General features: G+C 38.6%; 1 protein-coding gene across 2 annotated transcripts in view; it reads left to right on the plus strand.

The window, feature by feature from the left end:
* LOC123782051 (desmocollin-3) overlaps positions 1-9,494 on the plus strand; it is a 29,847-nt gene extending 20,353 nt beyond the window's left edge. Inside the window, exons 11-13 of one of the 2 annotated variants that reach the window (XM_045781897.2) lie at positions 2,038-2,156; positions 7,014-7,271; positions 9,208-9,494. In XM_045781897.2, coding sequence (XP_045637853.2) covers positions 2,038-2,156; positions 7,014-7,271; positions 9,208-9,405 — 575 coding nt within the window. In that variant the 3' untranslated portion in view covers positions 9,406-9,494. Of the gene's footprint in view, positions 1-2,037; positions 2,157-7,013; positions 7,272-9,081; positions 9,125-9,207 lie in introns of those variants that run through there. The other variant, XM_045781899.2, reaches the window with a different exon arrangement.
* The last annotated feature ends 4,135 nt before the right edge of the window (positions 9,495-13,629 follow it).

Raw genomic sequence — 13,629 nt, forward strand, 5'->3', positions numbered from 1 at the left:
TCCAACTATCCATCAGGGGTGGGCAATTTACAAATTGCTTTTTTGTTATTATCTGCGTTCGGATGGAATATTTTCAAGGAGAGGAAGCAAGATCCTATTTGAGATACGATTTCATACTTGAATAGAGCTGTTTAAAATGCCTTAGACGGTACCAAATCTGTCAACATAAAGTTTTCATTTCTTGGTCCTGGTACTACCCCGTTTAGGGCTAAATAAACCAGTCTGAAACTTCTGCCAAATCCAAGTCCACGACAAGCCACGGTGATCTCTTCTCATCATTTAGCCACGGCCTTATGGGAATGACTTGGATCACAGCAATATCTCTTCTTGGGTGTATCTTGCTAGTTTTGATTTTTTTTAACCTCCTCCTTGCCAGTTGCATAGTTCGCAATGGCATCCTATTTTTCGCTCTATTTCCATCCACGCCTCCAGTCTGGATTAGCTGTTGTTCTTTGTTCTGTGATACGACGAGAGGTTAAGAGCAAGACTCTGGAACTAAACTATCTGGGTTTGTAATCGGGCTCAGTCACTTGCAAGCCATGTGGCCTGGGGCGAGCTACGTAACTGTGCTTCAGTGTCCTCATCTGTAAAAGGGGATAATTGGAGTAGCTGCTTTATGGGGCAGCACTGAGCATTAACTGAGTTAATGCATGTGAAGAGCTTAAAATAGTACAGTTTGCAATATTTTTCAGCAACTCCACAAAATAAATATCTGTTGAAGACCTGCGATATGCCAGAAACTGTCTAGGTGCTTGGGAGACATCAGTGAACAAAACAGATAAAACCAAACAGAAACACTGTGCCTTGTGACATTAAACTAATAAATAAAGGAAATGCTGTGGAGGAAAAAATAGAGCAAAATAATTAGGAGCTGTAGTCCTGTGGAGCGTGTGTGGGTGATCGTGGGGGATTAGGAAGAGTGACTGCAGCTTTCAAGTGGATGGTTTGGTCGGGGCTAACTGACAAGGTTATCCTTGATGATTTCGGGGAAAGGTAAAAGAGTCAGCCAAGTACAGTACCTGGGGGAAAGGTTTTCAGTCAGAGGGGAAAGTCAGCTCAAAGGCCCTTAGGGTGACATGGTACCTGGAGAAGTCAAGGTATGGCAGGGACACCAGCGTGGCTGGAGTGGAGTGCATCCAGAGAGCAGGGTTGGACGTGGAACCAGAAAGTAACAAGGGGCTGCGCAGAGTATGGGCGTTGGTAGGCTTTTTCTATAAAGGGCTAGATAGTATATATTTTACATTTTGCAGGCCATGTGGTTTCACTTAGAATCAACGAAATCTACCCTTCTAGGAGGAAAGCTGCCATAGAAAATATTTTAGTGATGGGCATGGCTGGGTTCCGGAAGAACTTTATTTATGTACACTAAGATTTGAATTTCATATAATTTTCACATGTAATGAACTTCCGTTCTTTTAATTTTTAAAAACCATTTAAAAACCACAGCCCATGGGCCGTACAAAAACATATGGTGGGCCGGATTAGGGGCTGTGGCCACCCTAGATAGAGGGGCTTGTAGAACACCGTAAGAATGTTGTTATGATTACTGTTAATTTTATTATCACATATTTCAACCTCCCACAGGTATGACGTAGAATGAAAATTCTGAACAGACAAAATACAGAGTAGTTTTAATTAAGATATTTGGAGATAAATCTGTTCTGGGGAGAAAAGTCTATCGTGTTTTTATATAGGCAAACCATTCTTTTGGGAATCAGTAAATCTCTTTAAAGTCTGTCTTACATAAGTGTCATTGAATTTTTTGAAAATTTATTATTTAACTCACAATTGTAAATACTTTAACATTATGGATAGAATTCAAACTCTTGAAAAGAGCTATAATCAAAATATACATACAATTAATTCAGATTTTCAAGTCTAAGCTAAATCATGGCCTGTTAATTTAGAAAAGCCAAGGTAATTCACGGGGCCATGCTCAGTGGCTTTGTTTTCCTCCTGCGTACCAGAAGCAATAAGAAAAATAAAAGATGAATATTTTATTCTATGTATGTTAAACTTTTTCTTTTTTTAATGCAGCTATATTGCTAACTTTGGTATGTGGCGTTGTTGGTGCCAAAAAAAGAGGTTTTCCTGAAGATTTAGCACAGCAAAATTTGATTATATCAAACACAGAAGCACCTGGAGATGATAAGGTGGTAAGTAATTTTTTAAAATGAGTATTTTTCTTTGAGTATCTTTCATAATTTCTTTTACTGATGGTCATGAAATTATTTTGTAATGTAAGAGTTAATATTTATATTTTTAGTTTGGTCAGCTTTTGCAGGCGTAAGTATTTTATCTGTCAATATTCAAATATTTATGTAGGTGGCATTTATTAAACTTCTTAAATCAGATGTGTTGTTTTAATTATCATTCTTCCACTCTCTAATGTTATGATTTGAAACTTGCTCTTTGATGGTGTGAAATTATTATAATAACAATCTTTCAGCTGCTCTCTACCATGTACATTTCCAGATACTATTTGTTTATCTGACTCTCTGGCCATTTATAATAGGAAAAAAAAACTTACTAAAAGTTTTTAAGATAAACTAAGAAAATATCAAAGAGATACATATTTTTTAAAAAAGTGTGTGGAGGAGGGTAGATTACTTGGAAGATTATTGCCACACTCTCTCTTGAGATCGGCGAGTACAAGGCTTCTTGTTTGGGGGGATGTCTATTTATTTTTAATTATTCTTTTAAAAGATTTTTAAAAATTTATTTGACAGAGACAGTGAGAGAGGGAACACAGGCAGGAGGGAGTGGGAGAGGGAGAAGCAGACTTCCTGCTGAGCAGGGAGCCTGATGCGGGGCTCGATCCCAGGACCCTGGGATCATGACCTGAGCCGAAGGCAGCCACTTAACCGACTGAGCCACCCAGGCACCCCGGGGGGGATGTGTATTTAAAAAGTTCTTACAAGGCATGTTCTTCCCTCAAAAAGATTTCGAAGTATTTATGAGAAACTGAATCTACTTTTATGGGAAAAATAAGTAGGAACATGCCAGTAAACCATAGCACCAATATGATAGAGCACTGTTGTTGTTCAGAGATACTTGAGATACGTAAGTGCATTCTGTTGTCTGGATCAACCGAAAGGCTTAGTGAAAGAGGTACAGATTCCTTTGTAACTTAAGGAATAGGAAGGGTTTGAAAGTGGAGAGAGTGAATAGTGAAAGAGCTGGAAAACAGCCTTAAGAATAAAAAAGGAGATGAGCTGGAAAACAGCCTTAAGAATAAAAAAGGAGATGAACAAGTTTAGGGATTACTCAACAAATAGTGAAGAAATTGATTTGAAATGGAAGAAGTGATGGTTTGCAATGGAAGCTTGACGCAAGTTAGGCTTTTGGGGGGAGAGGTTCTAAGAGGAGTAGGACACGGGGCTGTCGTATGCCACACTAAGGATTTGGGGTTTATTCTCTTGGTAAGGAAGAGCCGGTGAAGGCTTTTCTGCACAGAAGGTCATAATGGGTACAGCGTGATGCTGAGTGAGCAGGGTGATCCGTGAGACAAGGAAGACGTTAGGGACGGGGAAGGTAGAGGATTAGAATCTTTGAGTAGTTGAAGCAGTGGATAGCTCTGCTAGGATGGGTAATGGTCATTGGAAACAGGGACAATAAATATTTTAAAAGTGTAAATGATAAGATTGTTAGTTTTTGAGTAACAATATAAAAAGTGGAGTCAAAGTGACAGAGGCCATAACCTAGGACAATGACTTTATAACAAGCCTTTTCTATATCTTGGTGTGAAGGCATCTATCTTACTGACTTTCTCTCTTAAGCCACCTCCCACCATCATGGAAAATCACAGCCCACCTGTGCTTGACATGCCTACATGTGGAACCCCGTAATTATTTCTCCATTCAGAAAATACATGTAGTCCCTTAATCATCCTTGACTCAGTAAGCTCTTATTTTATGTTCGAGAAGGGAATGATTGAGATGTTCGTAATATTTGTTCTTTGCCGTTTGATGCTAGAGCTGGTAGCATTAAGTGGCCGCTTTGCCACATGTACTCACACCCGTCTTTATCTGTTCTCTGTTAGGAATACTTCTCAAAAGGACTCAATTACCAACTTACACCAAAACATAATTTTAGGTGTATTTTTACAAAGTGTAACAAAATTTCTTAGTGAACGTGTAAGCTTATTTTAGTACAGTGAGTACAGGTGATGACTTTAGTTCTGGAGCTAAGTTGAAGCAAAGACATCCAGGTGGGGTTAGGAGCTGGTTGAAAAGTCAGGACTGGAGAAGTTAAATCTGGAAATCACGGACATGGAAAAGGAGTCGTTGACACCCTGTGAGAATAAACTCTAGGCAATGCACATGGAGATGGTCAGGAAGGAACAGAGAATAGAAAAAATGTGAAACAGGGCACTGTGGGCTCGACCTTGGTTTTAGTTTAGTTTCAATTCTCCCGGGATGAGCTTGCATGATCTCTGAACATGTATTTATAATGACAAAAATTGAATCATTAAGGAGATTTGATAATGAGGATTTTTTTTTTTGAAATAGAATTTCACTGTAGCAGCAGCCTAAGCAAAAAATATAGGGTAGCAGTGCCACCAAATGGCTACTTCTCAGTTCTCTTTTCTCGTATACTTTTCTAAGGCGATGAGATAGCATGTATCACACTTATAGATACATTCCAGATTCTGAAATACCTGAAACTCGAAATCATCCCAACTTGAAAATCTTCCAGTTTAGTTAGAGACTCTGCATATTAAATAGAAGAAAAGCAAATTGGTAAGAAGATGGCACAGTGGAGCCTGATTTTAATGGAGGTCTTGTCCGAAAGTAAGAGTTCATAATTAGAACTGACACGCTTGAGGTTACCGCTGTAACTAAACTTCTCACCGGCGGCCCAGAGTTCCACGCGAGGTTCCCGCATGAAGTCAGTGTCCAGTCAAGTTGTTTTTATCTTCAAACATTCCCTTCACACTGTTCTCCTCTAGTTCCCTCCTTATCTCTTTTTCTTTGAAACGGAGCTTTTTGGAAGATTTATACTCTATTTCTCCATGATATTACTTCCTGTTCATTCAGCACCTCTTGGAAATGCTTTTGACAAAGATCACCAATGGCCACTTTTTTTGATTGAATCTAATAGGTGGATTACTTTATTCGAACCAGTTCTTTTTTATTATTAGTAACATATAATGTATTATTTGTTTCAGGGGTACAGGTGTGTGATTCATTATTCTTACACAATACACAGCACTCACCACAACCCTAGTAGTCTCCCTAATGTCCATCACCCAGCCACCCCATCCCTCCGACCCCCCTCTGCTCCAGCAACCCTCAGTTTGTTTCCTGAGATTAAGAGTCTCTTATGCTTTGTCTCCCTCTCTGGTTTCGTCTTGTTTCATTTTTCCTCTCTTCCCCTATGATCCTCTGCCTTATTTCTCAAATTCTACATTTCAGTGTGATCATATGATAATTGTCTTTCTCTCATTGACTTATTTCGCTTAGCATAATACCCTCTAGTTCCATCCACGTCGGTGCAAATGGCAAGATTTCATTTTTTTTGATGGCGGCATAATTTTCCATTGTATATATGTACCACGTCTTCTTTAGGCATTCCTCTGTCTATGCACATCTGGGTTCTTTCCATAGTTTGGCTCTTGTGGACATTGTTGCTACAAACATTGGAAAAGTTGAAAATAGAGCTACCCTACGGCCCAGCAATTGCACTACTGGGTATTTACCCCAAAGATACAAATGTAGTGGTCCGAAGGGGCACTTAAAGTTCTTAAACTCTTTGATGTTTTCTCCTTACCATAGTTCTCTACGTGGCTTCAGAGTTGTGCTCCTTGGATTCCTCTATTCTCCAATAGCTGTTTCAGATCAGTTCTGTCCTCTAATTCCCTTATCCACCCCTTAAAACATGTTTTTTCTTGTGGTTCTATTCTTAGCCTTGTTTTCATTCAGTCTGCCATTTTCTCTCGATGTTATACTTTATTCCACTGTCTCCTATATGGTGATGACTTCTGGAATTATAGCTCCAGCTCGGCTCCCCCACTGGAACTCCAGACCCACCTATGCATATACTCATTTTGGACAGCCATAGGTTTTTCAGATTTACCATGTTCACAATTGAACTGTTCGCCCTCCTCTCACACACAAGCGTGTCCTTGATCCCTACTTCAGTGAAATATACCATCTACCTAGTTGCACAAGCAGAGCACATAGGAATAATTCCTGCCTCTTCCCTTTGCGGTTTCATCCATCTGACCACCAGTAAACTTCGTATGGAGTCCAATCACTTTAACTCATCGTCGTTGCTTCTCCTTTGGCTTAGGTCCTTATCGTGTTTCACCTAGAATGATTCAGTGACCTCTCTGATATCCATGACACACGTCTTCTTCTTACATGTCTTTTACATTATTGGCTAGAATGATTTTTAAAAATATGTCCCTTCCCATGTTACTAAAACCCTTCTTTGAATCCCCATCGTCTTCTTGATAGTCTTACTTTTTTAGCATGGCAGATGGATCTTAATGTTCTCTGGCCTTCTGTAACCTCTTCGCTTCCTCTCTGGGACCCTATATGGTAGGCATTCTCAGCAGGCTGAAAGTGGAGGGCCCTCAAAGTACCCTGTTGCCTTTGCGTGTAGGGCTTCCTGCAGGTAGTGCTTTCTTCTTCCCATTTCTCAAGTATGAGTCCCTCAGTGCAGTGTTGCAGTGTTTTCTAGTCTACTCCACTTACTACCTCCGGGCTTGGATTTTAATGCTCTTCCTCTGTGTTTCTATAGAATTCTGTCTTCACCTATGTATACATCCTTAGGGTAATTATCTCTTTTTCTGCCTCACTGGAATAAGAGCTTCTTGGAGCCCCTGAGGGATCATGTCCCTCTTTGCATCCCTACACTGGGCACAGAATTAGAAAATACAAAGGTCTGCTAATGAATGGATGAATCAATAAAAGTTTAAATAAACATTCTGTCTCCTCGTCTTCTTATGACTTTACTTGGAATCCATTTCCTCTCAATACAAATGGACCTATTTTATTTTATTTCAGTGTTCTGGCAATGGGTTTATGACCCAGACAGTCAACACCTCTGGCCAAGGCTTTTGTGGTACCATGGGATCAGGAGCGAAAAATGGAGGGCAGGAGACCATTGAAATGGTGAAAGGTGGACACCAGACCCTGGAATCGTGCCGGGGGACCGGGCACCATCACACCCTGGATTCCTGCAGGGGAGGACACGTGGATGTGGACAACTGCAGATACACTTACTCCGAGTGGCATAGTTTCACTCAGCCCCGTCTTGGTGAAGTGAGTTTCCCCGAGTGTTTTGCCTCTGCAATTTAATGTCCAAGTGTAGAACAATAGGAAGTTGAAATTAACATAGAGTTGCAGAAGCTACTTTTCCATATTTTTCAATGTACTCTTTCTCTTTCACTCTCTGGTCATTCCCTGCACTTCCCCCACCCTTGGCCTTTGATGTTGTTACATTATTTAACATAAAAGAGATTTTATTCCATCTGTCATATTTCTTTCAATTTCTAAAACCTCATGAGAGTTGGAAGATTTTAATATCCCTATTAAAGTTACATGCCATTTTTAGATGTTGTTTATCTCATGAACTATTTTTATATAGAAGAATGTGAAAAAAAATCTCATTCCCTACAATCACAAAACTCCCCCAATCAAATCTGCATTTCTCTCTGAAAAGAAAGCATCTGTACACAATTCTAGGGTGAACATTAAATAATATGAGCTATTGGAACTCTACTTAATGTAAAAAGCACTGTTCAAATATAAGGTGTTTCTATTCGGGAAAGCAAGGATATCAAAGTAAAGAGGGATTAAATCATGGATTTTCAGTCCTGGCAACACATCAGAATCCCCTGGGGAGCTTTTAAATGATACTAATGCCTGTGTTCCACCTTGAAGGATTTGGATAAAATTGGTTTGACATATTGTTATTATTTTTTTAAAGCTCCTCAAGTGATTCACATGTGCCATCTGGGTAGAGAAGCGCGGGATTAAATATTCTATCTGGCACTAAGTTTTGTGTTCCTCGGAGGGTACCCGTACTATGGTCACCCCCACAGTGGACCAGAAGCCCTTAATCCTTTAATGGACTGCAAATAGGCATCGCTCTGCAACACGGCTGTAGCTGATCACATGTCCCTAGCGGTTTTTTTCCCATCAAGGTCAAGTGTTCATCTTTGTTCTGTTTCTAGATAGTCAGTATGCATGTAAGATCAGGTTGGGGAGGAGTGGAGCTTAAGAGGCGATCTTAGGGGTGTTCTTTAATGAGCGCATCAGGTGATGGGATATGAGGCTGAAATGGTCGTGAAGAAAGGCATTTGGTACCATAAGGCAAAGAAATAAGCTGTGGGTTAGAGAGGGAGCGGGCACCCTGGTGAGGAGGGGGGAGGCCCGGGAGTTTGACAGGTTGGCAGCCTGGCTGGTAACAGACAGTGAGGCTGGATGTGGCTGAAGCCTTGGCTGCTCCATTCCAAAGGCCCGGTTTTTGCAATGTGGGTGATGTTGAATATTTTTAATTTCACTAAAATGTTTTGTGCATCTCTTTATTTTGTCACATTTTGGCTATCTTGGAGACTTAATTCCGAAGCCAATGTGGTACTTCTTGCCTTCTTTACAACTGCACATAATAGTGGTTTTAGTTCACGTTTATTGAATATTTACTATGTGCTGGGCAAAATAAGAGCATTTTTGGTTCATTATTATTTCATCATTATCATGAGATAGTCACTGTGTATATTCCCATTTTAGACATAAGGAGAGTTAGAAGTGAGACTGGAAGATGTTTAGTAACCTGCCCAAAGTCATATACGTAGTTGGTAAAGCCAGAGCTATGACTCAAAACCAGGACTGTTGGAATATCCAGTGTCAAACTCTTAACCGCCATGCATACTGTCACCATTTTGTGGACTAGCCTGACCTCTAGATATAAAATTTAGGGCTAAGCATTTAATGATAATTTAAATGTACTTAAGTATAACATTTGTATATATGTAATTTTTTATTCGTATGGATTACTAGAAATGTAAAATATACTGACTTTGCGGTACGGTTATGATATCGACCAATCATGTGCATTTTTTGTGTGTAGGACTCCATTAGAGGACACACTGGTTAAAAATTAAACATAAAAGGTAAATAAAAAAATAAATTTTATGTTCATATGTTTAAGAGTGTTTAAAACAATAATACGATCCTTTTTTTTTTTGTTTTACAGAAATTGCATCTGTGTAACCAGAATGAAGACCACATGCCATCTCAAGATTACGTCCTTACATACAACTATGAAGGAAGAGGCTCTCCAGCTGGTTCTGTAGGTTGCTGCAGTGAAAAACAGGAAGAAGATGGTCTTGACTTTTTAAATAATTTGGGAGCCAAATTTACTGCATTAGCAGAGACATGCACGAAGAGATAATGTTAAAGTGCTACAATTAGACATGTGTTTGCCAGACATTCTGGAGGTTTCCAAAGGGATATTGTAAAGTTCAATTTCAATTTCTAATACATATATGGATATATTAGAATTTCAATTTCTAATATATATAAAGATATATAGATATATAGATATATTTCAAATATATCTATACATTAGAAAAAATACATAATTTTTCTAAATTTTGAATTGTACTATTTACCAATTTGTATTTTTATAGCAATTTGTTGCTTATGTTTTCTAAAGAATTTGAAATTTTAAAATGTATTTTGTCTTCTCTACTGCCAAGTAAACAGACAGCTAGAAAATCTCATGCTGTATCATTGGAATTAAGGTCTATAAAGGACCCGCTATTCTTTATAGATGTTTTACTAGTAAATGTGTTGAGTTAATATTAGTCCAATGATAGCTAAGCTGTGCTTGATTGAATATAGAATAGCTCTCTGGGCTAGAAATTCTGTTCTTGTTCCAGATTTAGATTTAAGTGGAATAGGATTATACCAAACATTGTGTTAAATTATATTGCATTTTTTTTTTAGCTCTTTAAAAATCAGTACCACTGAGTTGGTTGCTCCAAAGACTACTAGAATTTCATTTTCCTTCTGATTAGCATTTAGATCATGAAGGGCATTTCCATCTACTCGATTGCCCTAATAAGGTCTTAAAAAATACATAGCTATGGTGTTAAACTACACCAGGAAAGTGTAGACCAAAAAATTGTGTTGTTTTTATGCTTTCGAATGTGTGCTTTATGGTTTGCAAAAGGATTATTATGAGGAATATATCTAAGTTTCCTTATTCTCAAGAAACAGAACTATATTCACTACACAGAGAATTATTGTTGGTATTTTAATGAAAAATACCAAAGATCTATTGAGATTGTAATCACAAGTCTTGACATCTTTTTCCCTGAGATTCAGGACTACTATTGATAACTCAGTAATGAAAATTAAGCTGAGAAAAAGTTGCTTTTCTTTTTTTTAATATTATTCTTGAATATTTTTACTTGCAGGTTTCACACATATGGCTTTTTGTTTTCTCTCAATAGTAGTTATTTGCAATTAGAATATGTTATCCTTAGATGGATTGTGTCGTGCCATATATTCTGAAGAAACAGACGCCCTCATAGTTATGAGTAGCAATGAGGGATGAGTGTGCATTTCCACTCACTACCATTTTCATGTAAATTACTCCTTATTAAGGCAGATAAATATTTTAAAATGCTGTAAAGAATCAAAAGAACCCCTTGGTGCAATTTAATATCTTGCAAAGTGTTGCTTAAAATTGAGTGCTTCTCAAATTTGTTCTGTGATAGGCACCTGGAAGAACTTGCAAAATCCCCCCAAAGCAGTGGTGTTTAAACTTAAAATAACACCTAATCTGATAAATCTAGTATCGCATTATTGTATACTCACTTCAAGTGTTAGTTTAAAAAATAGACAAGAAATATTAGGTATCACCAATTGAAGGGAATTTTGGAAGAGAAACAAGACTAAATTAACTTAAAAATTTTGCAGCTTTTGGGACTTACCCAAAGAATTGGGACTCTCACCCCCTGCCCCCCAAATTCTTTATTTGACTTTGAGGCAGAATTTGTGAGCTAGCCCACGTAGTGGCAGTGTTCAGTATAAACATAGGCTTAACTGACTTTCTTTTTTCTTTTTCTGTATATGTATATATAGAGAGAGAGAGAAAGAAAGAGATACAGTAGTGTCCCCCGCTTTTCAAAAGTTTGTGTTAGTATCTGTTTTTGCTAACCTAAAGATACCTGAAGAAGACTTTTGCTTATGTGAAAAAAGGCAAAAAGCAAAACCAGCATTTAGCTCTGTCTTGCAGTGAGCCTTACAGAGGCAGGATGCTCCCGGAGCAGAAAGCACGGCCCCACCAGCCTCCTATCCCGGGAACTGTCCTCTGGTTCTCCGCATCCAGCTGCCAGGGCTTTAAATGGTGTCTGTGAGCATCTGTGCTTTATCTCCATTTATTTTGTGCATCCTTTAGTAAGATATGTCCTAAGGCTACCAGGAAAACCAAAGAGAGGTTAATTTTTGGGTCTGGAGACACTCAAAAATTTTCCATATAAATGAATGGTAATTGCTTCTTTGCTTTATGCCATTTCTGTTTATGACAGTTTTCATAGGAATGCTATGAGGCTAAACACACACACACACACACACACACACACACACACACACATTATATAAATATATACTTCTATAAAACTATTAGTCAATGCCACGTTTAAAATAAAATGAAAACCAAAGGGGAAGATGATAATAAAAGGCTGGGTGTGTCCTACCATAGAAATCCAAGGTTTTAAAAAGAGAGAGCCTCTTATATGTAGGTCTTCTGTGCTGCAGAGCTGAGCATATCAGGAAATAGTTGATGTACATTTGTGTAATTTCTTTAAAATTGTATACAGCTAACGAAACGTCTCTGGTTTCAGTGGAAAGGAGAGAGGAAACGAAGTGGAACAGTAGCTTTGCTTTGCAGTTTCATTCTGCACACACAAATTAGAAGCAAACTGGCAAAGGCTGTTAGAGCTAGGGCTGCCCGAATCCCAGTGGCAAGGATCCAGAGATGAAATGCTTTTCTTGGAGCTAATACTGAAAGCCTTTTTAAACCCAATTCTGGTAAAAGGATTCTATCACCATTTTCTTTTTCTCTCCTGTCTACCGACATTTTAAAAATTTAGAGCCAAATAACCATATTCTGTTGGCCAGATTTCAGGGGATAAAGAGAGCCGAGGTGGGAGCACAATCTTACTGAAGGGACTGAGTGGGGCATGACCATCTTAAGGCTCATCACCATTTGCTAGGTTCTGATTTGAGCCTGGAAATGATAAAATACCACTTCCCTACTCACTGCCCTGGTTTAAACTGACGTTGGTATGATTCAAAGAAATCGAGCTCTCTCATCAGTCCTCTTTCTTTAATCTCCCTCCCAATATTTTCGATAACACTTAGGTGGCAAATGCTCCAGGCTGTCAATCACCCTTCAGTATGAACCAATTTTTATGCAATTGCTTTCTTACAAGGCTTTTTCAAGTAACAGAAGAAGCAGATTTTGAATACAGGAAAGAAAAAGATCCAGTAGTCATTTGGGAACACAGGGGACTTCGGGTGAGTACAGGCCCAAGTAGGGTATTTGGACAGTCAGCAACATGAAAACCCAGGCCTTCAAGGGCAAGGAGAGAAGCCAACAAAGGGACAGGAGTGGTAATAAAGACAATATTGTTTACTACGTAAATTTTCCTAGGCCAGGCCCTCCCTTTGCCTTTTCTCAGGCCAGTGGCAGCTCCCATTTGATTTTGGCGAAATATCACCAACCCTTTCTTCATGCCTCACCTTATTTGGAGTCTGGAATCAAGGGGAGTGCTGACTGCATGATGCCTTTGCAGGCGTTTGCACGACAGGCCCGAACCGTCTGTGCAGAACAAACAAGGAAATCATGGGGACTACTTTCTTCCTTATGTAGTCCTCTGGGCGCTGAGATAGAAGGCCTTCAGTTAAGTGTGTGTCTCCATTGCTTACTTGATGCCACATTTCCCGTTTTCTGATTTTCCCCTGAAATCTAGATTTTTCAGACTTAGGCTTTTCAAAGGGTACTTTTCCTTTTTAAAGTCTTCTTACGTTTAATGTAAACATTTATAACGTGGTATTCTTCTTTCCTTATATGTGTAAGGGGAAAATTATGCTATTTCAGTGTGAAAATAGCTTTCATTTTTTTTCCGGTGAATATTCTTGAATTTTTAATGTAAATGTACAGATTGTTTTTTTCATATTTTTATAAGGAACCAGCGAACTGTCTAAAATGCAGTGAGGTTTTGTTTGCAGCATTTTTAATAGAACTTTAAGTCTCCCATTAAAAGAAGTTACTTTGCTTTTAAAGAAACATGGCTGGTTAAAATAAGCAAAAATTGGATGTGTAAAGTAATAGTTGAGATATAGGATGTAATAAAACTTGTTAACTCGGTATCTTGTCTTTGCTATATTTAGAGAGTAAATGATTCCAAGATGATCATGTTGTAAAATTGTGCTTAAGACTGGTGTGAAAGTAGACGCTCAATAATGTCTTCATTTTATTCCTGGGGACTATTTTAGAGAATGGGTCATTACCAGGTTGTCAACATCATTTATATATTAAACCATTTGGGGGGAGATCACTGTTTGGGGCACAGCCTTACAGATGATATCAACCTATATATCT

Source organism: Ursus americanus, chromosome 19, assembly GCF_024610735.1.
Source record: "Ursus americanus isolate L20-20 chromosome 19, mUrsAme1.1.p, whole genome shotgun sequence".
NCBI lineage: Eukaryota > Metazoa > Chordata > Mammalia > Carnivora > Ursidae > Ursus > Ursus americanus.